This window comes from Cydia fagiglandana, chromosome 17, assembly GCF_963556715.1.
Source record: "Cydia fagiglandana chromosome 17, ilCydFagi1.1, whole genome shotgun sequence".
Taxonomy (NCBI): Eukaryota; Metazoa; Arthropoda; class Insecta; order Lepidoptera; family Tortricidae; genus Cydia; species Cydia fagiglandana.
Genome location: NC_085948.1, coordinates 599641 through 623593, shown reverse-complemented (window position 1 = coordinate 623593; position 23953 = coordinate 599641). Strand labels below are relative to the sequence as shown.

General features: G+C 35.5%; 1 protein-coding gene across 1 annotated transcript; it reads right to left on the bottom strand.

Moving 5' to 3' along the window:
• Positions 1-6302: 6302 nt before the first annotated feature.
• LOC134672803 (protein charybde-like) lies at positions 6303-8844 on the bottom strand. The gene is made up of 3 exons (XM_063530763.1): positions 8504-8844; positions 7908-8253; positions 6303-7651 (listed from the first exon to the last, which is right to left on the bottom strand). The coding sequence occupies exons 1-3, from the start codon at positions 8556-8558 to the stop codon at positions 7567-7569; spliced, it is 486 nt and encodes a 161-aa protein (XP_063386833.1). The 5' UTR covers positions 8559-8844; the 3' UTR covers positions 6303-7566.
• Between the last annotated feature and the right edge of the window lie 15109 nt (positions 8845-23953).

Below are 23953 nucleotides of genomic sequence, written 5' to 3'. Positions count from 1 at the left end.
TTTGTGCCACTGTCATTTTATAAATAAAGAAATGGCTTGCTAGGCAGTTCAGTAGGTGTGTTCAAATGCATATATTTTTGCAAACCATTTCAAATTGTTGTTTTTTTTCTAAATGACGCAAGAGAAGCCTGAACTAGCATTTTAATTTGCCATGCGATGCGAAGCATTATTAAACGAAAGATTAAAACTTCTTTTATACTTACTGTATGTAACTTAGTCGCCTAATAGTTCCAGTAAAACATCTCACCTCATTACGTCAAAATAGCGACTTCTTTTAAATATCACATTATTGAGGTGAGTTGGTTGAGCAACACTATTACCCCATACGATGAACCTTTCATCTGTGTGTAGTGGTCAAACCTACACGGGGGTTTAAACCTAGGTGGTGCTCTATAGATCAGCAAAAATCTTTCTCAAAAAAATAAAAAAACATGACATAAAGTTCGTTAATTAGTATCCAGGTAACTAGTTCTGATATTAACCCATTTCATACTCATTTCACTAATAGTCAGTCAATCAAGTGAGTCAACTTCGAGTTCTCCTAGTGCCGCACTTGGCTCATTTCCTTCGCATCGTCCTCACGGCAAATTGAAAATTTACCGGCGGCTATTTTCTATCCGATCCGATGTATGCATCGATGTGGTTCGATAATGGCGTTTTATATATTTGTTATCATTTTACATGATTTTACGGTAACTTGCACCTTTCCACTAACCCGGGGTTAACCGGTTAAACCTGGAGCTAACAGTATAGGGGGATAGTGGGATGGTGCAAGTGGCCCTTAATGTAGTATGGTGAAGTTAGCGAGGCTTGACTAACGATTTTTTTTTAATTTGCCAAGGTTCTATTTAGGCATTCGAAAAAAACAGACAGAACAGAAGACATTTTTTTTAAATTATTTATTGACATACAAGATATGTACAGTGGTACTACTAAACGAAATTAATAACTAGCCTAGATCTAAAATAGGCCCTTGAGGCATCTCAACAAGGATGCTGGCGATATTTCCTCGCTGTATCGCAATGCAGATACAAATTAAATTAATATCATTGTTTACTTATGCAAATAAATGTCAGATAAATGTACCAGTGAGATAAAAATTATCGAAAGTTTTATTTGTTATATAGTTTAGATACGTACAGAAAACATAATATATGTGCAATTTGGCAACGATAACCAGACGCAGTAGGTTAACTGTAGTTTTATGGCTAGTGGGTATTAGCGGCCAGCAATAACTTTCTAGGCCTATCTCCGACGGATATATCGTTTATTGGTACCAATAACAATTATTCTGATAGTTGAACTGATTCTCTTGCACGATAAGAAAATTGAGGCCCAATTTTTTGTTAACTCTGTGTATTCATTTAACTAACGTCATATCTATTTTATTCCGTTTCGTGTCAGTCAGTAGAAATGTTAAAAAAAAATCGCATTCAGTAAAAAAAATGTATTTTTGTATTATTGTACTATAAAATTTGTAGTATCACTCCCGTAATATGAAGTCAAGTTTATCTTGATTGTATTGTAAAAATAATATTCACCACACGACTTTTATTTTTACACCATTTTATTTTTCAAAAACTACTGCGAAAGTGGCATTTAGGTAATCCACAAGCATGGCAAAGTACTTTGATGAACATTTCGAAATATTTCCTCTTATGTTGGCTGGTTGAATTGACTTTTAACTGATTATTTTGAATGATAAATACATATTTGTATCTAAAAATGTATTTATCTATATGTATGCAGGTACCTATATCGTCGCCTAGTATCTACCTATAGTAAGAGCCTAGCTTGTTTAGGCCTTGTTCAATCTGTGTTAGATTGTCCTTAAATATTGATTTATGAGTTTATAACTAACTAAAAATAGCTTCGCACACAATGTTATAAGTAATGGATAACTTGTTTATACTGCTCAATCTAAAATAGTAAAAGAAGCATCAAACCGCGGAGAAGGTCGAAAAACAATTTAGTCACGGCTTGTTACGTTAATTTTAAAACGACTTATGTTACCATTCTAACCCTTCACTTTATAACGCTTTAATGTAGCAGTATTTATTATGGTTCTTTTGGTAGCAATCTTTTATCACGGCTTTTTATTTATAAGTAAGAGCTGCATCCAAACTTACAAAACCTCATCGTCATGATCGCAAAATTCGCAAACCTGTTAAACAAGACCGAAGTGATCCCATAAGTGTTCCGTGAACAAAGTTTTGTACGGAACACTAAAAAATAGGTACATATTCGATAAATCGTCCGTTTTATTTTTATATCCGTTTAATTTAAATTTCCATTTATGACTCAATGAAAAGCAATTTAACCCTCGTACTGGGGTTGGCTACCCAAATAGACAATAAACGTTTATCGTCAAACGGCAATCGATAAAATATATCGCGACAACAGACGAGACAAAAAAGTCACGTGATCATTTCCATTGGACAGCTTGGCAAAAAAAGAGTAGAAATTAACAGGTGGCACAACACTGTAGTCCCGTTTTCTTATATACTCGTAAATTCAAATAGGTTTGAAAGGGACGACACTACAGTGTTACCACTTATTGATTTCTACTCTTTTTTGCCAAGCTGTAAGTAAGTACATTATTTAAGTTTCAAAGCGTTTTCTATAAAAACGGTTGCCACTAGTACGGCTACCATCAGTTTGGCATTGACATAAACGCTATCGTGAACGTAATTTACTTTCTATGCATCTCGCTCTTACTGACATATTAGTGCGAAAGCGATATATAGAAAGTAAATTACATTCACGATAGCGTTTATGTCAATGCCAAACTGATGGTAGCCTTACAGGTTGCCTTGTTGCCTAGCCGTTGATAGAAAAAGCCAATAGAAACTTAAAGTAATGTATGGAAATAGTCACGAGACTTTTCGTTGCATCTGTCATCCCCATCCATCTGTCGGCGGCCGATCGTAAGATCAGGCAGATCGTAATGTTCCTGTGTAATGTTTTGACGATAGTCACATTAAACCCATATATAGGCAGGATAGATTCGTTAGGTTGCTTCAGATGCCCGAAGGGCAAACTTCCCAGAAACTCCATCGACTCAGGAAACCAGTCAAAGATTTTCACGTTTCACGATATGCCTAGGAATTTCACGATATGCCTGATCTTACGATCGGCCGCCGACACATCCATTTTGTTTTGCTTGTAGTGGTTTAGGTTAACCAAATCGCAATAAGGACATGGTAAGGCCCCTGATGACTTCAACACTTCATAACTGACCAGGATATGTGATTGTATTGCAATCTGAATTTAAACCAGTTCAGTATATTTCCAGTTTCTTTTTAAATCCGGCTCGATCGTTCACATAAAAATCATTGCAAAACAACTCAATAAACTGTTGCTAACCAAGATGAGTCAGAGGATGTTTACTTTGCATGGCTTTAATGTTAGGTGTTAGTTTCGCGTGTATGCACTTATTATCAACGTTATGTAAAGTTGTAAACAGTATGTTTACTTACGTCAAGACATATTTCACTTTGATTAGCGGGCGAGATATTCGAATAAAAACAATAGTTAAATGTTTTACAAGGGGGCAAAGTTGTTTAATTCTTCGAACTAATGCGAGCGAAATACTTAAAAAAACTCCACGTGCATAGCCAGTAGTTTGAAAATTGAATTTTAAGCGTTTCAAAGCATGAAGGTTAAACAAACTAAGACTTGGCTGTCAGTCCGTCCGTCGGTCCGTCTGTCACCAGGTTGTATCTCACGAACCGTGATAGCTAGACAGTTGAAATTTTCACAGATGATGTATTTCTGTTGCCGCTATAACAACAAATACTAAAAACAGAATAAAATAAAGATTTAAATGGGACTCCCATACAACAAACGTGATTTTTGACCAAAGTTAAGCAACGTCGGGAGTGGTCACTGGTCAGTACTTGGATGGGTGACCGTTTTTTTTTATTGCTTTTTTTTTTGTTTTTGTTTGCATTATGGTACGGAACCCTTCGTGCGCGAGTCCGACTCGCACTTGCCCGATTTTTTATCACACCAATGCGAGAAAAAACTGTAAGACAATAAGTTGAATTCACATGAACGTTATTAAATAAGTAGATAACATCCATAACTCAGAAACAAAATAAAATATTAGTAAAGAACACACAAAGAAATGCCCTTACAGGGATTCGAACACGGCACCTACAAGAACCAATCCTATTAATAAATAGTTAAGCAATGCCGAAGGTAAAGGGTACATTTCAAGCGTACCTCACTATCAGGTGAGGTCAAAGAGATTGGATCTGACAGATTATCTCCCAGTTACAATTTATCAATACGCTTTTCTGTAGCCCAACGTGAATAAACAATGAAAACGCACAGTATTGATACGGGTCAAAGTTACCCTCGAAGGTTGAACTGGTCAAAGTTGCCCGCATTATGGAATAAGTAATGAGTATAACAATGTATAATTATAGCGAAAGGGTTCGCCCTTTAGATAATAATCGTGGTAAACTAACTCAGTTGCATAACCCGTCATTTAATTTAATGATGCTCTTGTGTGCTATAACTTTTTATTAAAATGAAATATCATTTCCTGACTTTAGAAATTCAAAAATTGAAGTTTACTTGCATTTGTATTATACAAAACCTATTTATACAATAACTTTGTGTATATAGAACCTAGGTACAGAGTCAGGTCAGGATTTGGAGACCCAGGGCCCCTAGGCACATTACGGCAGTAAGAATTTAGGGGTGAATTAAAATTAGTGAAATTGTTAAAACTTTGCTCAATGAGAAATCTGCTGGAAACTTAAAGATCTCGGTTTCAGCAATTGATTTTATTTTCACTACCTAGGAGGTACCTGATGGCAAAAATGATTAGATATGATTGACAATTTTTAAAGTTTATTGACTTGTTTTGTACTGATTCTTATGTTAACCGGCATCAAACCGGATAAAAAAATAAAATGGAATTTTGACTGAGAAAAACACATCTTATGCTTTTACGCCGGCCAGATCAACCTATCCGTGTACATCAGTTCTCAATTAGCATTATAGTGTTAGATTTACTAAGTAAAAATCCCTTCTTTATTGTACCACTAAGTTAAAAACCACCCAGTTAAAAAGATTCGTATGAAAAAACTACTTTATAACTTAGCCCGGTTACCACATCTGCTTTCAGAAGCCTTTCATCAATTCCAAATATTACAAATTTAAATTAAACATGCCCAGTGAATTCTCTCATCGGTTCAGCACATGTTTGCGTTTCAAACACTCGTGTCCCAGTTTTAAAAACGGTTAAATAATGTTTATACGAACGCATTGAGTTTTAAAACGGCTTAACTTTGGCCCAAACTCGAAACGGTTACGGCGTTTTGGTCAAAATGACAACCATCTTGTTTTTAAAGCTTGCCAAATATACGCGCCTAGAGTAGGGTATCTCTTCAACCTCGAGTTTTAATTACTTTAAATTAAATTACAATTTCAACTTGTTAACTATTATATTTATCCTAAGATTAGGTATACAAATAACAGATTAAAATGCAAAATGCAGTCAGACAGTATATCGGTTATAACTTCTGACAATATGTAGGTAGTTAAAACTAGTTATAACCATTTACTTTTCTTTTGTATTTCAGTCATATGTGTATTAAAACTGTATCTTGTTTTTTGTTATGACATATGCCTGTTTTATTAAACGGCGGTCGTCACAAGTTTATACTCATTTAATAGGCTGTAATGTAGATTTAGACCACGATAAGAACCTATGTTTCTTCTACATATAGTTACGAACCATATTGGCAAGTCAGTAGGTATGTGATAAATCTCAATGCGTACGCAAAATGTGTTATAAATCTTTGAAATAAAGTTGAGAGTTGTTCAAAGTTTGTTAGACCTAAAAAGCAATGTAGTATATTCTAAAAGGCAATTCAAACGCATCTGGTATCCATCGTGGAGTCGAGATAAACGTAGAAACAGCCTAAACTAGTATATTTAATGGCTTTGTTTGTATGTTTCTACTAGATGGGGTTGCAGCTGAACCGGTTCTAGCGCCCATCTAGTTTTAACCGGTTTCAACTGGTCACGAAATCTTACTCGGCCCTATTCGATATGCTAATGTGGAAAATGGCGGCCAGTTTAGTATTTTTTTCTTTTCGCTCCGCTTTTGTTTTTCAAGCTGTTTGCTGATGCGGTGATGTCATTGTTTTCGTCGTCATGGACTGATTGTTTTCTACTCTTAGAATATATGTATAGCATTTTAATTCTACTTAATAGGGCTAATGGAAAAGCCAGGCCTTTATTCAAAGGTGTGGCATGGGATTGGGAAAGGATCATTGAAACCATTGTTTTCCATTATTGAAACTATGTATTTTTCTTTTCAATAATTTCTACATTTTCTTTTACGGTCTATCAAATAAATATCAATTATAAACAATTGATACATTTATTATTATTGTTAGTTTTGTATATGTCGACATTTCAAGTTTAGAAGTAAAATGTTTTTGTAGCATTTTTAAAAATGTTTTATTGTTGAAAGTGATTCTATTTCTATGATAAGTATTGTGCGTTAACACTGGACCCTACAAACATTTAGATTTCCTTTTAAAACGGTTAGGCTATTGATTTACATTATATGTAGTAATTACACTGGATGAAGAAAATGCATCGTCTGCCTTTTGTCAAACCGCCAGAGCGTGCTCGGCGGTACAAAACAAACTTACAAAAAATTACAATCTTTTATATTAACTTAAATAACTTAATACTTTTAATAATAACTATAATATAACGTGAGATCTTTGCAATATATTAGCGGGGCAGCGGCCCGCGCGCGGGCTCCATCTCGCTCCACATGGCGGGGTGAGATGGACCATCGCGCGCGCGCCGCCTCTCGCTGGCTCTCTCATTGCCTCCGTTCATTCTCGGCACTATAATACACCTCTAACATTATTATCTGCATGCGTGCTCTCATTCATAATAGTATCTTTTTCTCTTTAAATTTTATACATTACAAAAGTAGTATCACAAACAAATGTACGAACTAGTACCATTACGAAAAACGTACACATATCTGACCTCCTCGGAGATCGCCTCTAATAAATACGATACACGAATCCTACAACTTCAGAATAGAATCGAACTCGAAACAAAAAATAATACCTAAGACTAAATCGTTCAGGGCATTCTGTATCACACGCGCGGCAGGCTGAGATCGGGCGCGCGCCGCGCCTGGCGTCCTACACACGGAGATAACGTAAGTACGGCTCGCGGGCGGCGGCAGCGGTGGGACGGGCGCGCTGACGCGGGCGAGCGGCTCACGCCGACCGGCGTGCCGGCCGGCTCGCACCGCTCGCTCGCCCCGCCGCGCCTTAAGAGCTTCTTACACCTTCCTGGATTCAGTAACTGAATTCAGGAAGGCGTAACAAACTCTTTACAACTCTGCGCCTACCCGTTCGCTTACACTACAACTATACATTACATATCACGCTGTGCTTTTTTTTTCTCTTATTAAAAATATATAATAATTAATATACATATAATAATATTGATATTTGTTAAAATAACGATACGTAGATCGAGGAGGGCAGTCAGTCGACTCGCATCGCGGGTTCACTCCGCTTCGCTTCGGAAGAGCTTTTGTTTTTCTATCGTGAACTGGGGACTGATTATTATGGTGCCGCCTCGCGTTAAATTTCTGTAACAATAGAAAACATCTGTTAATATCACATTAATTAACTTATACTTTCACATTAAACTATTACTAATAATTGGAAACGAAATTACTTTAAAACTTTCTTTTCTAAACTGAATAAAAGTAAAATTGATTCATAAAGACTTCGTATTCAAGACAAGATTATGCTAAAAAAAGAACTGTACCTAAATTTAAGTATGATATTATAAAATTAGACTATTAAAAAGTTAGTGTAAAAGTTTTATGATAAGAAACTCACTTTAAAAATTGCGGCAACAGGCTAGTCCAGTTCGTCGCATCATGTTCCAGATGCAGATGTATTTCGTGCGTGGTCAGCATGTTGGGGTCGATCTTGAATGCCGCCAGCCTCCTGCCGGCGACATCGACGATGACCGCCGCACCTCGGGACCCGCACGGCTCGCCTTCGGCCAGTGCCAGTAACTGCCGCGCCGCCCTCGCCAAAAGTTCGGCGGGCACTAGCACCTCGGCGGCGGCGAGTTCGCTCGCTCCTTTGGCCGCTCGAAGCTCACGCTCGAGCCTTTGAGCCAGCGCCGCCTCCGTCGGTACCGGCATCGGCGCGTCCCGCCATGTCGGCCCATTCCAAGCTATAACAATAGAGAAGGAACATTAGAACTAATGCTTTTAAACACAAAAATGTTACTAAATTAAAGATTTAATGTAAACAAGTTTTTTTAGTCATTTGAAAGTTAATGAAAAGATAAAGTTATACAAGTTGCGCAGTGTGGTAAGCGCAGCGCGACTGTCACGTCAGCTGATCGGCGAGCTGCGCGCGCCGCTTGGCAACAGCTGAGCTAGAAAGCCGGCTGCGGCAAATAGAAAGTCAAGCATCCTCACCTTTTTCACTGTTGAACACTCCGCTAAACTGATTCGTGACCGGCAATATCTCCATGTTTTCCAAATTTTTACTTATATTGTACACTTTTTAATACGAAAAATTAAAGCGTTCCGCCCCGGAACTTATATACTAGAAAAATATCACAAGTCTCTTTTGTACTGCGAATGCGCACTCAACCGACCGACTAGTGTATCGTGAGAGATCGATGGGAAATGAAAACGTCCAAGGCTAACACTGCATCAGATCTGATCTCGTAACCACTGGGCTTCGTCACTCGCCCGCGGCTCACTTTTCGACCCACCCGACCCTGTCGCTCTGTCTGACGGACTGACGAAACATCGCGGAGCGCGCGGTTATATAGAGAGCCGCGGCCGGGGGTGCGGGAGGCGAGGCGCAGGCGGCCGCGGGGGCCCCGCGCGCCAGTGTCCGCCGCCCGCCGGCCGCGCCGGTCGTCCCGCTGCGCGCCGGCCGGCTTCTTTGTCCCACAAACGCCGGTATACGTATCCTGCCTAATCTGAAGGATATAACCGTTTATATACCTTCACAGTGTTTAAAATAAGACTATCGTTACAAAAGTGTAGTTATAAGTACGTTATTGGACTTTTAGTTTGTAAGTTTATCGAAAGTTCTTTGTTCACAGAACCAATTTCATGTCGTTTGTAATTTTATTATTTAACCGGTATCAGGTAGGATTATAGGATAGGTATATCAGACGAGCCGGCGTGGCTAGCTCGACGTCCTCAATAAACATAGATAAGGTTTCTGATAAAGAGATAGTGCTTTTCGATAGCCGGTTTTTAACTATGTATTTAGCGTGTAAGTACTATATCAACTGTATGTATAATACTTAAGTATCTAATTAAGGTGGTAATAAGGTTAAATTATGGAACTGACGTGAATGAGTTCTATGACTTGGTTTAGGTAAATCATGAAAACTGTGTATAAATAATGAAAATAGTATACAAAATGTACAAATATACATTTTAATGTAAATCGTAAATTTGCAGTTGAAAAATGCGTTTTAAAACGAAATATGCAGGTAAAAGTACCTGAAAATCGATGTGTAGTATAAGTTTATATGATAAGGTTCTTATAAAAGTGACAATTAATAAATGTACCTACTCATTAAGGAAGTCATCAAAACTGTAAGTACGAGAAAATCCGATATAAAAAGGAAATGAACAAGTCACAAAACTGACGAAGATTTCGTAATATTTAAAATTAAATAATAAAGAATTAACCAAAATCCAAATTGGTTTCTAAATCACCAACTTACAAAAATCTATCTAACTTACAAAATTACATTCATGCAAACTTTCAAAACTCCAAAAATGTAGTAAAAAAGCCGAAACGGTAACTGAATAAGTTGTAACGCTATCAGCGGTCGCATCAGATCGCGAAAGTTCGAACAACTTCTCGGTCCTTCCAACTCCAGTGAATAATGTATTGTAAGTACTTATTTGAAATTTAAATGTTAACCAAAACATCTTTTACATTTGACCGAAACTTTAGAATTTTAAGTTTATGAAGTAATCGGAATAAGCTTTGTGTTTTATAAGAGAAGTATTAAATTAAGATAATTACGAATGTGCTCATAAACAGAAGAAGGGATTTAGATGATTAAGTAGACCCCGGCAAAAACTTTGTACAATATCTCGTTTAAAATTTAACTAAACTTTTTGCGTCAATTTCACATCAGCATCTCTATAACGAAGCTCAAAACAATCAGTGTAATCTAGCGCAAAAACTCATAAGCAATAAAAACTGTATGTAAAAAAGAAAAGGTAAAAACGGTTGCTAGGCCGCGCCGGCCGGCGAGTTGGCCTTCATGACTCACGCTCACAATAGCGCTGGAAAAAACATCGGTCGATTTCAATGCGAGGTAGGTATTGAGATTGAGTATTGAGTGGCTTTTTGTTTATCGAAATCGTTTACTTTAGTTGTTGATCGAAAAAGAGTACAGAAAAAAAAATGTTGTTTAAATAAACTTAAACTTCAAGTAATAAAAAAATAAAATTTGGTCAAAATAGTCAATATCCTGCAACTGATTTTATTGTTAGGCTGCTACAAACTGACCTTTTGGCCGATGTAAGACATAGTTCGCAAGTCTATGTCAATTTTTGTGTAACAAGTAGTAACTAAATATTTTATTATTGTTATGAAAACATTTATTTCAGTGTGGATGAAGTAATTGATTTAAAAAATACCATAGGTATAAAAAAACACCTGAAACTGATAGGATCAATGTTTTTAGTAAAGAATTCATAAGTTTTGTCATATCTAGATTTGGGTAATGGATAATCTGAAATAGACATGATAAACTGAGATAACATTAATAATTAAAATTTAAAATTATTGAAGATCTATCTCATAACTTGTCAAAGATTCCTTCAAAATCATGTAAATTTACTATTAAAAAAAAAAAAACAATATGAAACTGAAAAGTGATTACCTAATACTCCCAAAAATTGGAATTGGCTTTGAAATCAGAACATTTTGACAAAATTGTGTTAATTCCAACAGTTTTCTTTTCAAAAATATCGACTAAATGTCGAAACCCACACCAAAACGCTTTATCTAAGCAGTTAACGGCCGTAGCGATAAGACCCGATATACCTACCGAACGAAACTAAACAGTTCCCAAAATAGCAGATTCGGATGTAAAAAGCACGTAATTGGGTTACGAGGTACGTGACTGGGAGCATTTAAGTTTTTTTTATAGGTATAACTCAAGTAAAGTTATAGGTAATATAATCATGCGACCAAGCTGGACTTTGTTCAAAGAAATTGAATTTATTCTGAAAACGGGATTGTAACTTTATGAAAAAAAAATTACCTTTAATTTTCATGGCATATTAGGGCGGCTACAGAAAAATTTGCTTCATATGTATTTCACTATTTTAGAGTCACTCAGAGGAGTGAACTAACTTTTCTAGTACCTTTGTCTAACATTCAAAAATTTTGAGTCAGTTTTGTGACGTTTCATAAATATGTGAAAAAAGTATTGATATACCATATACCAAACGTCACTAAAGTAACAGGTGACTCGCTTTCCCTTTTTTTAAATGAAAACTAAACTTTTACAATTCTGTTAGGTATTTATATGTAAGTAGGTAATACCCAAATTAAAATAAGCTTACTTACAACAAAAAACTCAATGCCTATAACTTTTTTTGTATACAAGTAGAGTTATAGTACTTATAATGTCAATCTTGTCATAGGTATCTTTTAAATCTATATCTTTATAAGTCTGAAAGAAAACGTTTAATAAGGTAACTAAGTCGAAAACCACATAGGTACACATGTATTCTATTCAACGTTTTTTTCTTTTCATCAGCTTTCCTTCGTCTATTTTATACACCTTTGTCTTTGCCGTTTCAAACACATTATACCTATACCTTTTATGTTTCTAAACTGCCTAGAACTGTCCCATTACTGCCAAGTCTGAGAATGGTCGGATATTAGCAAACGGCGATTGTTTAACAATATGACATCCAGACAATGAGTTATTGTTTGCTCTTTAATTACAATTATCCACGCTACCTCGCGTCCTGTCTTTGCTTTATCGTAAGTAATTTATACCTATAATGTGAGTCATTAAATGGCGATCAGTTGCAGGACAAAGATAATTTTGTAAATTGCGAATTGGATTAGTACTATCTTAAGAACGGATATAGGTAGTAGGTACTCTCTATCATCTATAGAGTCAGTCTATATGTCATTGATATATTCATTTAAAAATTTGTATTTTGTAAGTTTTTAAAATCTAAATCTGTAAAACTTATTTACTTACCATGGTTATTATTGATTCTGTCGAAATAAATGGTTCCAATTTGGTGCATATATTAATTTTGAAATATTCAAAAACTAAGCAAATGAAAAAAATGTGTTTGGACAGTTTAACACAATTTTATGGCCCTGAAAAAACACTTTATATTTTGTTTGGGTAGTTTAATAAATATGTACAATTTTATTTTTTTGTTTCTAAAAAAAACATTATTTTCTCTAACTGTGTAATAAATTGCCTTTAAAAAACCAAAGTGCTTCGATTCTAGTATCATTCTGCAAATTGCTTTTATCAGACTGCTTTGAAATTCGTATTATATGCGAAAGGTTAGATTAAAGTCACAGATTTTAGCTTTTCAAAATAAAATAGATGCCTACGGCATTGTGTCCATTCGGTTTTAATTTCCGGCATCGACTTCAGCGAAATTAAACAACTGGGCCAAAGGTTTTTGACAACTCCCTGCCATTGTTTTGGACTTTGTATATAAATGTGTTTACTTGTTCAACTCATTTGCAATTTACATCGCTCAAAATAAATTTGAATCATCGTAGGTATCCGAAAATAAATGTAAATCAAATTATCATTTAAGTAAACTTGATCGCAAAGTAGATAGCGTTGTCTGAAACGAGTTTATTAATATGACACTAAGTATATTATGATATCAAGAAACGCCGGCAATGTTTTCTTTATGATATAATAAAGCAAATATCCATTGTCACGAGTATAACGAGCGGCAAACATATGATTAAACTCGATATGATCTGCTAACTTGTAGGTATATCGTGATGTAAACAGTTAAAAATTGTAAAGTTCGTTAACTTTTCACATCGACAAAGGATTTTTTTTATCCCAATTCCCATGTTACGCTCAAGCATTAAACTATTATTTAAAATCAAAATCACCGTTTATAATCCTCTATTATAATACGTCACGTCACTATTATGGGTCGCGTGATTTGGGAAGGCCGTTGGTTATAATAAAACCTGCAATAAAGTTCTTGACAATAGTCTTGAGCAGGTAGGATCCTTTTGTGGACCCACACACAAGATGGGACGTGTGACGTCCCGTATGGGCCTGTCCCGACCGGTCCAGGCAGGTTTCACGACCATGTTATCTTTAAGAAGCACTTTATTCTTGGTATATTCGTCTTGAATGTCTACAAGAATTATTTTACGATGGTGTTCCCTTTTAGGACCATTCCTTTCTTTTAGTTTTGTTAAGGAATATAAATTTACTACAAAAAAAACATCATGTAGCGCATTAAGGAATTGCTGTATTAGCATATTTGGATACTGCTGCTAGTTACAAAATACAAAGTGTTTATTTCAGGAATAGAATAATAACAGTCTTACATATGCTGCCCCCCACACTAGGAATAGCCTGTTCACTAAGAAAAGAAAGTGTTATGAACAGAGTATTCATCGTATAAACACCTTAAAGAACTATTTTAGGCCTTAAGTATTCACTGCATTAAACATCACCTAGATTGCCTCATTCTGTTATGAAGGCTAATATTTATTCAAGAGCTCCAACAACATTGGATCCAATCCTTAACCACCTATTCAAATATCACGAGTTTACAGCTTAGTGTAGTAGTCATTTGTATTCGGCAGGGTTGCTCATTTCCATGGCAAATGTTGGCCATAATCAGTATTCAATGCTCGTGTAAACGTTGTGCCAAGTTTAGGCAACCACTTATTAGCAATTTTAAATTAGCTTTGTTTGTGTCGAGTTTCTTAGTCAGTGCCACACGTGTCTGCTATTGTGTTTTGATATTATCGTATTTTTCTTTAAGTTTATCATCATTGTTAACATTATGTGTTATGAATATTTTTAAAATAATGTATTTTTGTTGTAATATAAGTACCTACTTAGTTTTTACCTTTTCTTGTCAATATATCTCATAAGATCATAATTTTGTATTTTTAAGAGCATTTTAAAAGGGGTAAACTTTTTTGTGTGTATTTAAAATATAAAATTATTGTATAAATACCTACATAATAAAAAATGGTGTGTTACAAACATGTTAAATCTCTTTTAGTTAATCTTCGTATAAAAATGTAAGTATGTTCCAAATTTAAAAATAAAACCATTAAAGCAAATTGTGTTTTAATTTCTGCCTAAATTAGAGACCTTGGTCATATTGGGTTATCACGAGACCATTATTTATCAAATTCGAATGTGTGCCAGCCAACGTATCGGCGCGCGATAGTGGAGTCGTTTAGATAAGTGGATATATTGTGGCCACTTGAGCCCTGGCTCGTAATGACAGCTGTTAATCTGCTGACCTATTTGAATACACGAGTATAATAATACCTACCTAAACTCTTACCACGACGTATACAACTTTAATTTTATTACTCTTAGTATTTTATCTCCATTATTTGGAGACCTCTGTACCAACTACGCATTTATTGAAATGCTTTTAATAGACATTTTCATTTCGAAGTCTCATGAAGCTTCGGTATCAAGACTTCTGAATTAAAATGTCACATATAAATATTTATCAGTTTTAAAACCAAAAAATAATCATAAGACAGACAGGAGAAAAGTGAACCTTGGTGAATCTTCGAGTGGGCCAAAGTATCACAATATGGGACAAAGTAAGTATCAAAGTGTGGGACAAAGTAAGTATTAAAGTGTTAGGGGAAAGTAAGTATTCGATCTTACCTGCACTGCGTCGTCAATTGAAACAAAAACATTATTAACTTGAATTAATCATTTCAACTGAGTTTTTATGCCAAATTATTTAACAGTTTAATTCAAATACAATGCTACCGTTAACGATGTAGGTAGACATTGTAGGTACCTAAATGGTACATATATACTGTTAAAGATATAAAATATGCCATGTGTTTCATACATTTATTGTATTCTGATGCTGATGTAACCCTGGTACTAATGATTTATGTAGGTAAGTATGTATAGGTTTTTATAGAAAAGATGCCTCTCGGAGTTACTGGTTCTTCAGAGTATTGTTCAGAACCGGTTACAAACTTACTTTGCGAGTTTCTTATTGAAGAGTTCATTATAAAGATACAGTTATAAGTATTGTATGGATATTTGTCAACCCTTTGCGTGTCACAGATAATGTCAGCTTGTAAAATGTTGACCTTGGCCCCCTAATATGCATATGGTAGGAACTAGTACTAAGTATATGCTATTATAAAAAAGGCAAGGTTACAGAGAAAAAGAAAAATAGGAGTGTCTTTTATTTTTGGCCCAAAATTAAAATTGTAGTAAGTGATAGTTTTCTTTCTAGTGATATTTAACGATTGCAGCGTTTACTGCTTTAGTGTTTATTGGTGCAGAAGGGTCAGAGAACGGAGTTTTTGAATAAGTACCTATTCGTTTTTTTTTATCTCGATTGCCAAAAATGTAATTCAATCTTGTAGCCTTTCTTTAGAGAAAGGCCACAAGATTGAATTACATTTTTGATGAGTCCTTAGGGACTTCAGCGATTCGAATCCTAAGTTTTTGACTTTCCCGATAGGAAAATATAAAATTTATTTCTAAAACTATGGAATATTAGGTAGGTATGCTTGAAAGAAGTCAGCGATAACTTTTTTTATTATTAAAATAAACAAAAAATTAAAATCTAAAACCAGATATCTTCGGTCCCGAGCACGCAGTCGAACATCCATCTCGCTCACGCTTACGCTCAGCGAGAGTGAAAAAAGAATACGAATCTACTGAGCCTTAAATTGTTTTGAAGGGCTACTGTATGTGATTGTTACAGTATAAAAACGTCATATAAGCAATTTAAAACCGCATTATAAAAACACATTTGTTCGCTACTGTTCTACATTACCATGCAAATTAAACCACCAAATGTATTCGTATTCTAATCTGGCTTCCGTGTACAACAGAGACGAGGAAACATAAAGAATGGCAATCTCTAAGCTAAGTCACCTAATATAACACTGATAGTGTTACTCTTAGAAAAAAGAAGCACATAGTTCTCTTAGAAAAAATGGTTGTAATGTAAACAACTAGGTACCTACCTATATTCCTTTTACCCATTACTCTGCAGAGAGCTAAGTACCTATTAGGCAGTTATAGGGCTAAAGTATGCCCTAAGTATCGTTCTGAAAATGAGAAAAAATAAATTAGAAATATAGTTCAAGAAAAAAGGCGCCTATAATTAAATATCAACCTTTGTCAACTTAATTATATCAACTAAAAATAATTATATTCTACGTAAGGTTAGATGGGATATAAGAGAAATACTGGGGCGAGACAAATACTTGTAGGAAATCCTCAATACTGTTTCTCTGTTTTCCATCGTATTTCCTCGGAAACGTTCCTATTTGTCACGTTACTTCAATCAACCTCAGTACTTTTTGTACTGAGACTGACTGAAATAGCATCACACGTTCGTATTCGTACGTTTCCGTAAAAATACGATGGAAAACAATGATGCACTATTTGTACATACTTCACGATATGACCTTATTTGATTTTGACGACAAACCGGCAGTATTCCCGTAGTATTGGCTAGTGAACGGAAAATGATGATGATGCTCTCCTGACCGATTTCGGCCACAGCGACTGTGTGCTCGGGAGTAGGAAATTTTTAACTCAGAGTGTAGCTGATCCACTCCACTCTCTGGCAAAGCACGATATTGTACTGAAATATACAGTTTTTATTATTTGCTCGTCTTTAGCGTAGATCGTATCTGTATCCACAGGTCCAGTCAACACATTTTTCGTAATCATGGAGCGAGTTAATTGCTATCTATGGGTGAGATAAGGATAGTGGGTAAAGGGAGAAGGGTTTCGTGCCGTGGAACACGGAAAGTGGTGTTTTTATGCTAGAACGCCTTAGAAAACTACACATATACATAGAGTTAGACCGTAAAAAGTCTGCAGCGATTTTGATAGCCCACGCAGTGCAAGTGTCATTTTAAACGTCAAACTTCTATGAAATTATGACGTATAAATAACACTTCCACTGCGTGGGCTATCAAATCCGCTGCACACTTTTATTGGTGCGACTATACATTCAAAAACTATCCAATAAGTAAATAGGTACGAGTAGGTAACGCTTTCTTCACCATACTATGAAATTCTCTTATGATATTCTGTGAAGTTTTTAATAACTTCGTGACGTTCTGTTTTTCTTTTTCAAAGAGGATTGAGTATATTAAACTTTAAAAGGAGCTGAGTTTAAAATATTTTAGGTAAATATATCCGTCCTAAAACTAGTGCGATAAGGACAAGGCGTAATCAAATCCTGCGTAAAAATCTGAAAAATCGAGGTTTCGTACTCGACTGTTTCCTCCTCCAAAACTTAACCAATCGTAACCAAATTTGGAAATCTAATTGATTATGAAATTATCTGTGTCGGACCGTTTTGCTTTTTTGGCTAATTGATATCGGTTTTGAATACTACGCCTCTCATTGCGGCATAGTCAATGAGGCCATTTTGGCCGTTTATGAAAGGCTCTAGCGCCTTAAAAAAACAAAAATATCAAAAAAAGCAAAACGGTCCGACACAGATATTGACAATATTAATCACAATTAAAAAAACCATTGCTCTAGCATCAAAACCCACGGAGGAAACAGTCGAGTACGTTTGTATGGAGAAATGACCACTCCTGTTGGCTCTTAAACGTTATACGTTATAAACGTTAAAGGATAAAAATGATGTGTCTATGTTTATCTTCATTTTCCGACTAAACGTCAATTTTGTAGTATGTTTTTGGTAGCAATATAATAACCAAATGTACTCGTATGTACCTTAAGATTGAATGGTATAGCCGATCACGAATGTATTAAGTAAAAACCACAGACATAGCCCGATGTTGTGGTTTATTAGCGGTTAAACTACAATTACGTCTCAATTACAATGAAATCATCTTATGTCTATAACTAGCCGTAGGTACCATCGCCCAGACTGTTGACTGACAGTTCGTCAACCTTATTACAAAAGGCATAAGGTCCGCCGATGTACATAGTTCAGAGTGTTGCTGTTTGTACCTAAGCACAAAAAAAAACCGGGAAAGTGCGAGTCGGACTAGCGCAAGAAGGGTTCCGTACCATAATGCAAAAAAAAGCAAAAAAAAAACGGTCACCCATCCAAGTACTGACCCCGCCCGACGTTGCTTAACTTCGGTCAAAAATCACGTTTGTTGTATGGGAGCCCCACTTAAATCTTTATTTTATTCTGTTTTTAGTATTTGTTGTTATAGCGGCAACAGAAATACATCCTCTGTGAAAATTTCAACTGTCTAGCTATCACGGTTCGTGAGATACAGCCTGGTGACAGACGGCCGGACGGACGGACAGACGGACGGACGGACGGACAGCAGAGTCTTAGTAATAGGGTCCCGTTTTACCCTTTGGGTACGGAACCCTAAAAATCATGATTTGCTTCATAAATACTTAAACTTCTCCTATGAATTCTGACCTCCTTGTCGGGTTTTCATAGAAGTTTAAGTATTTATACGTGGCGCAAACTCGGAGTAATTAACAACGGAGACGCCATGTCTAAAATTTTCGGTACAAAATAGTCTGCCGTTTTTTGCGGGGGAGGGGCACATCAAATGTATAGGTACGTCATGTCAGATAAACGTCAGTCCATACATATGGTTGACCATTGGCCGCCTATTTTCGCATTGTTAATTACTCCGAGGGCGCAAACAATGGTAATGTAACTTTGATCTCTGTCAAAAATCAATTAGTATTACCAAATCCTACTAAAAACACCTACAGGTTTAGGCTCGGAGTAATTAACAATGGAGCCGCCATTAACAGGCGTTCCCCTCTGTCGAAAATAGGCGGCCAATGGTCAACCACATGTCAACCATATGTATGGACTGACGTTTATCTGACATGACGTACCTATACATTTGATGTGCCCCTCCCCCGCAAAAAACGGCAGACTATTTTGTACCGAAAATTTTAGACATGGCGTCTCCATTGGTTATATCCTCTAAGGGTTTAGGTTTAGGAAAAATAAACGCATAACTAATTACATTTTGTAGTATTAGGTATATTAGGTATGTAAGTACATGCGTTGTACAGTCACCTGCAATAATATGTTACTCTTCGAAGGCCGCAAAAATATGTGACACGCTCTTATGGCTCTACAAATAAGATCGTGTCAGATATTTTTGCGGTCTTCGTTGTTGAACATATTATTGCAGGTGACTGTACTAAATGCAAATGTTTTGTACTAAACACCTAAATGCTCCAAGTATTAAAATTTACAGGTTTACATTAGGTTACCTCTGTAGCTCTGTACATAATTAAGTTTAATTTATCTGGGCTATATGTCTCGGAGAAACTAGGTTTTGATGTTCAAGCAATAGTAAAAAGTCCATTGTACACTTCATGCTCTGAAAAAGGCGCAAATTTTACGGAAATCGGTATCAAAAGCTCGATCACCCTTTTCATTCCCTTTGAGAGTATTAAGAACTCAACTAAAAACTGTAAAATGATGAATTTCAACTAAAATACTTACTAAATTCAATGTTCATGTCACACCGCACTAATCCCAAAATTAATTTCACCCCCACATTATTCAGTTTCTGGCCCATAAGTTACCTTCGGCTTTCATAATAATTACATTATATACAGGATTACGGGTATTTGGGGCCATTGTTATGATTTATGTGTCAAAGGAGGCCATTATGTGCCGGTCGATGGGGGTTACAGGGTTCCGTGAAAACGCTTTTGGGACGGGTTGGGCCTGAGGTAAAGGTAGTTCCGTAGGTACACGCTAGATGTATATTTTAGGACGAAAATATTGGTGGTAATTTTATTTTGGGACAGGAAAAGCTAAGGTGGAGACGGGACGAGTTGGACGCTTGGACTTTTCCTTTGGAGGCTTAAAGCCAGGAAATTTGAAGGAAACAGTGAATTCATCAGTTTCCAAAGAGAAAAAAATGATAGGAACCTTATTTTTACGATTTTGGGGGCAAACAAACAGACGTTAAGTCTGATGGTAAGCAATTACTATCCAGTCTGTCCACCATGGTTACAACGGCATTGCCGGCATTTAAGATGGGATTGCGTACTTTCCTTGAAGGTTTGGCGGTCGAGTTGGGTCGGTCCAGAAATACCGAGAGCAGTTCATTCCACAGTTTAAACTGCACGGGACAGGATGATTCTGCAGAAACGCACAGTTGAGGACTGCTAACTAACAAAGTGCTGGAGATAGAAATGGGACCTTAAGTATGTACTTTAGTAGGTTACCTACCTGATGAATCCTAGTCAGGTAGGTACATATAGCTGGGTGACTCATGGATTTTAATACAGAATCAGCGTTTAGTATTAAACTGATTAGGTACAAACAAATCAAACAATATATTATACTTTGTTGAGGATTTTAATAGTTATTTGTTTTACAAGGGGACCAAGTTGTTGTTTAAACTCTCGTGCTAATATTGACACCCGAGCAAGTGAAAGATTTCAAAATTGGAAAAATGGAATCTTGAGCGTTGCGAGGGTTGTTGTTGGTTAAACAAAATTTGCCCCCGAGTTAAACACAACAATTTTCACCACACCAACCCGAAGCAAATATTAAATGTAAAATATCAAACAATTATATCAAACTAAATCAAATCCAAATGAAGGTTATTAAATATGTATCATCCATCATCATTTAAAAGTCAATTCTACCAGCAAACATAAGAAAACAACTCTAACTTTGCATTTGATTACTTTGCCTCATATGTGAATAAAATGCAACTTTGCTATCCGTTTTTGAAGTGCAAAGTAAGCCTTTCCGAGCTGGTGTGGTGAAAATATAGTTTTTGTGTAGTTGCATATATCTTCATGCGGGTGCCGAAGATTTTCTCTTGTGACTCACAATTCGCATAAGTCATATGGTGAACAGAAATTGCTGATTATGTATTACAGTTGATGAATGAAATTAATTTCATATCATTAATGGAGATGAATTGCATGTCCTTTGTTCGTCTAATTATAGAACAAAAGAAATTAAAAACTTAAGAAACCCGATTTATAACAGTTAATTAAATATCATTCTCATTTTATATATTGATGATATAACACTCACTGTGTTCTTAAGTGGGATAAGATAAAGGAACAGAGGCTTGAAAAAAAATAGCCGGATACAGTGGCTCACGGTGGCTGAAAGATATGGGAGATTTCAGAATGAATCGCCTGAATACAATTTTCAGAAATTGTTAACGAAAATCAGAAAACTATTTGCATAAGACAAGTATTGTTTTAATTTTTTTAAATCATACTCGATACCTATAAAGAAAACCCTCTTTAGCGAAACAATTAATTTACTGGATCCTTTTAAATACGTAATATTAATAAATAAAGTGTTAACGGTGTTTCTGTATACGTTGCATCACATTTTCACTAAAATCCATCTTGATGACGGTAAATCCACCTAACTATAGTCCAAAAGTAGCTCGAATAATTTTGTTTAGGTGTGAATATTATTTGAATTTTGTAGTTCCAAGGAAAAACATTTCAACAACAAAGAAAAACTTAAACAACACCTACTTGACCTACTCGCTCCTTTAAAAATCGTTAAAATAAAGCGTTTTCGCCGCACGTCTATAAAATTCTGGTAGTAAAGTTTTGCAACGCTCTCATACAAGAAACAGCTTTGTTCTACCATTACCATACTCTCCCCTCGAGCCGTACATTTTGACGGCCATAACTGTCATTGTCGCCGCACGTCACGCTGCCTCGACCAATCACAGCGTCGCATAAAAATAAAAACGCATCTGTCACCCCCGACACCCTTCAGCTAGATTTGCTGTTTTTGGGCAGTTATTATTAAAAATATGTATGTTTAGAATTACTTGTTACAAAGGATAGTTCCATCGAAATAAATACAAGATTCAAACCAAAGAAAGGTTATTTATGATATTTCACCGATAGGTACCTGTAAAATTTCTACTTGTTTAAAAGTTGAATTTTTTATTCGTCTTTTATGTTTTCGACGTTTTTAATGAAATATATGGAGCTGCTACCGTTTTATAATTCAACTTTCAACTGAATTACACAAAGAAACTTTGAGAGTTGAAATAACTAATTTTATAATCTACTTCATCTTTTTATTTTATTACGAAAAAATGCCTGACTCAGTTTTCTTTTTCTATTTTTTGCAAATAGGTAAATGCCAGGTTATCTGATTTTGAAAATGTCTAGTAGTTCGTTTCTGGCTTTATCAGTTATCGACTTTACTCTCGTATCATATCACATATATATCAAAAGTCGTCACAAACTTGACATTGATGCACTTAATTTACCCCAAACCACTGCTTGTCATTGAGAAATTAACAACATACTTATACAGGAAATTGTTCACAACACACAGGTTGTGCATCTAGTTAATTCAAAATTACCAATAGTTACTGGCTACTTCCCGCTCTCACAACGTACCAAGTCGTCACAAACTTGACCACTTCTGTAACTTATCCCTCCGCGGCTTGTCATTGTGAGAAGTTATTGAAATTGTTCACTCGACTTTAGTAGGGTTGACGCAACTTTACTTGAATGTTTAGTTTGGCATGAATGACGGTGGTTTAGAATAATAGTTTGAAGTTATTGTGTTATTGATTAGTTTCTAGTTTTGGGTTAGTTACGACGGTTAAGGGTTCTCCAAATTTAAAGCAAAAACGTCACTAGTACAAACATGTCTGGAGTTACCTAAATAGTAGGCACCTTACATAATTCAAGTTATTATAAAAAAAAAAAAATATTATAGGACATTCTTACACAGATTGACTAAGTCCCACAGTAAGCTCAAGAAGGCTTGTGTTGTGGGTACTCAGACAACGATTTATATAATATACAAATACTTAAATACATAGAAAACACCCATGACTCAGGAACAAATATCTGTATCATCATACAAATAAATGCCCTTACTGGGATTCGAACCCAGGACCATCGGCTTCGCAGGCAGGGTCACTACCCACTAGGCCAGACCGGTCGTCAATAATAATAATATTTAAGAACAAATTGTACATAAATTATTTTTATATGTTAGCTTAGAACATAGAACGAGAATTATTACGAATAATGAAAAAGGGTTTAATTTTAATAAGTACTTAAAATACAAGTAACCAAGATAATATATATTGAAAGAAAAATGGCGGACCCACGAGAATAACAAATAAAAAAAATCTGCAGTTTGTGGCCCTTAAAGTGCGATATTTAATTATAACTACATATTATATTATAACTGGTACGTTTGAGTAATTTTTGTATTTTAATCCTCTATATTTAAATAATATAAATTATGTTAAAGCTATCGTTAATATTAGTATTTGTCTTCAATAATTTAAACAAAACATTTTGTACAATTGTTTTTATTTATACCTATACAAAACACTTCCAAATCATTTCGTCAGCAAACCGTGTACATTTTTACTAACAGCTATTATTACATCTTAACCTTTCTGATATCCACCGAACAAAATAATAGCTTGAATATATCACCCTCTGTTGCTAACCGAAACCCTCCAATCAAAAATCAACCTTAACTTCACTACTTAAAGTCGTTTTCAGTATAAACATTATTTTGTTAATAGTTTTGTGAATTGGTTCAATTGAAATTGAACTTTATGAAGTAAGGTTTAAGGTTGAGTTTAGGAATGACGGTTCAAGGTCAGTCAGTAGGGGTGGACAGCTGACAGTTATTGTTCAAAGCGATTTTGATTCG

Coding starts and splice junctions, on each gene's coding strand:
- LOC134672803 (XM_063530763.1), bottom strand. CDS start 8,558: ATGGAGATATTGCCGGTCACGAATCAGTTTAGCGGAGTGTTCAACAGT. Junction 8,254..8,503: donor AGTGTTCAACAGTGAAAAAG/GTGAGGATGCTT, acceptor CTATTGTTATAG/CTTGGAATGGGCCGACATGG. Junction 7,652..7,907: donor CTGTTGCCGCAATTTTTAAA/GTGAGTTTCTTA, acceptor CTATTGTTACAG/AAATTTAACGCGAGGCGGCA.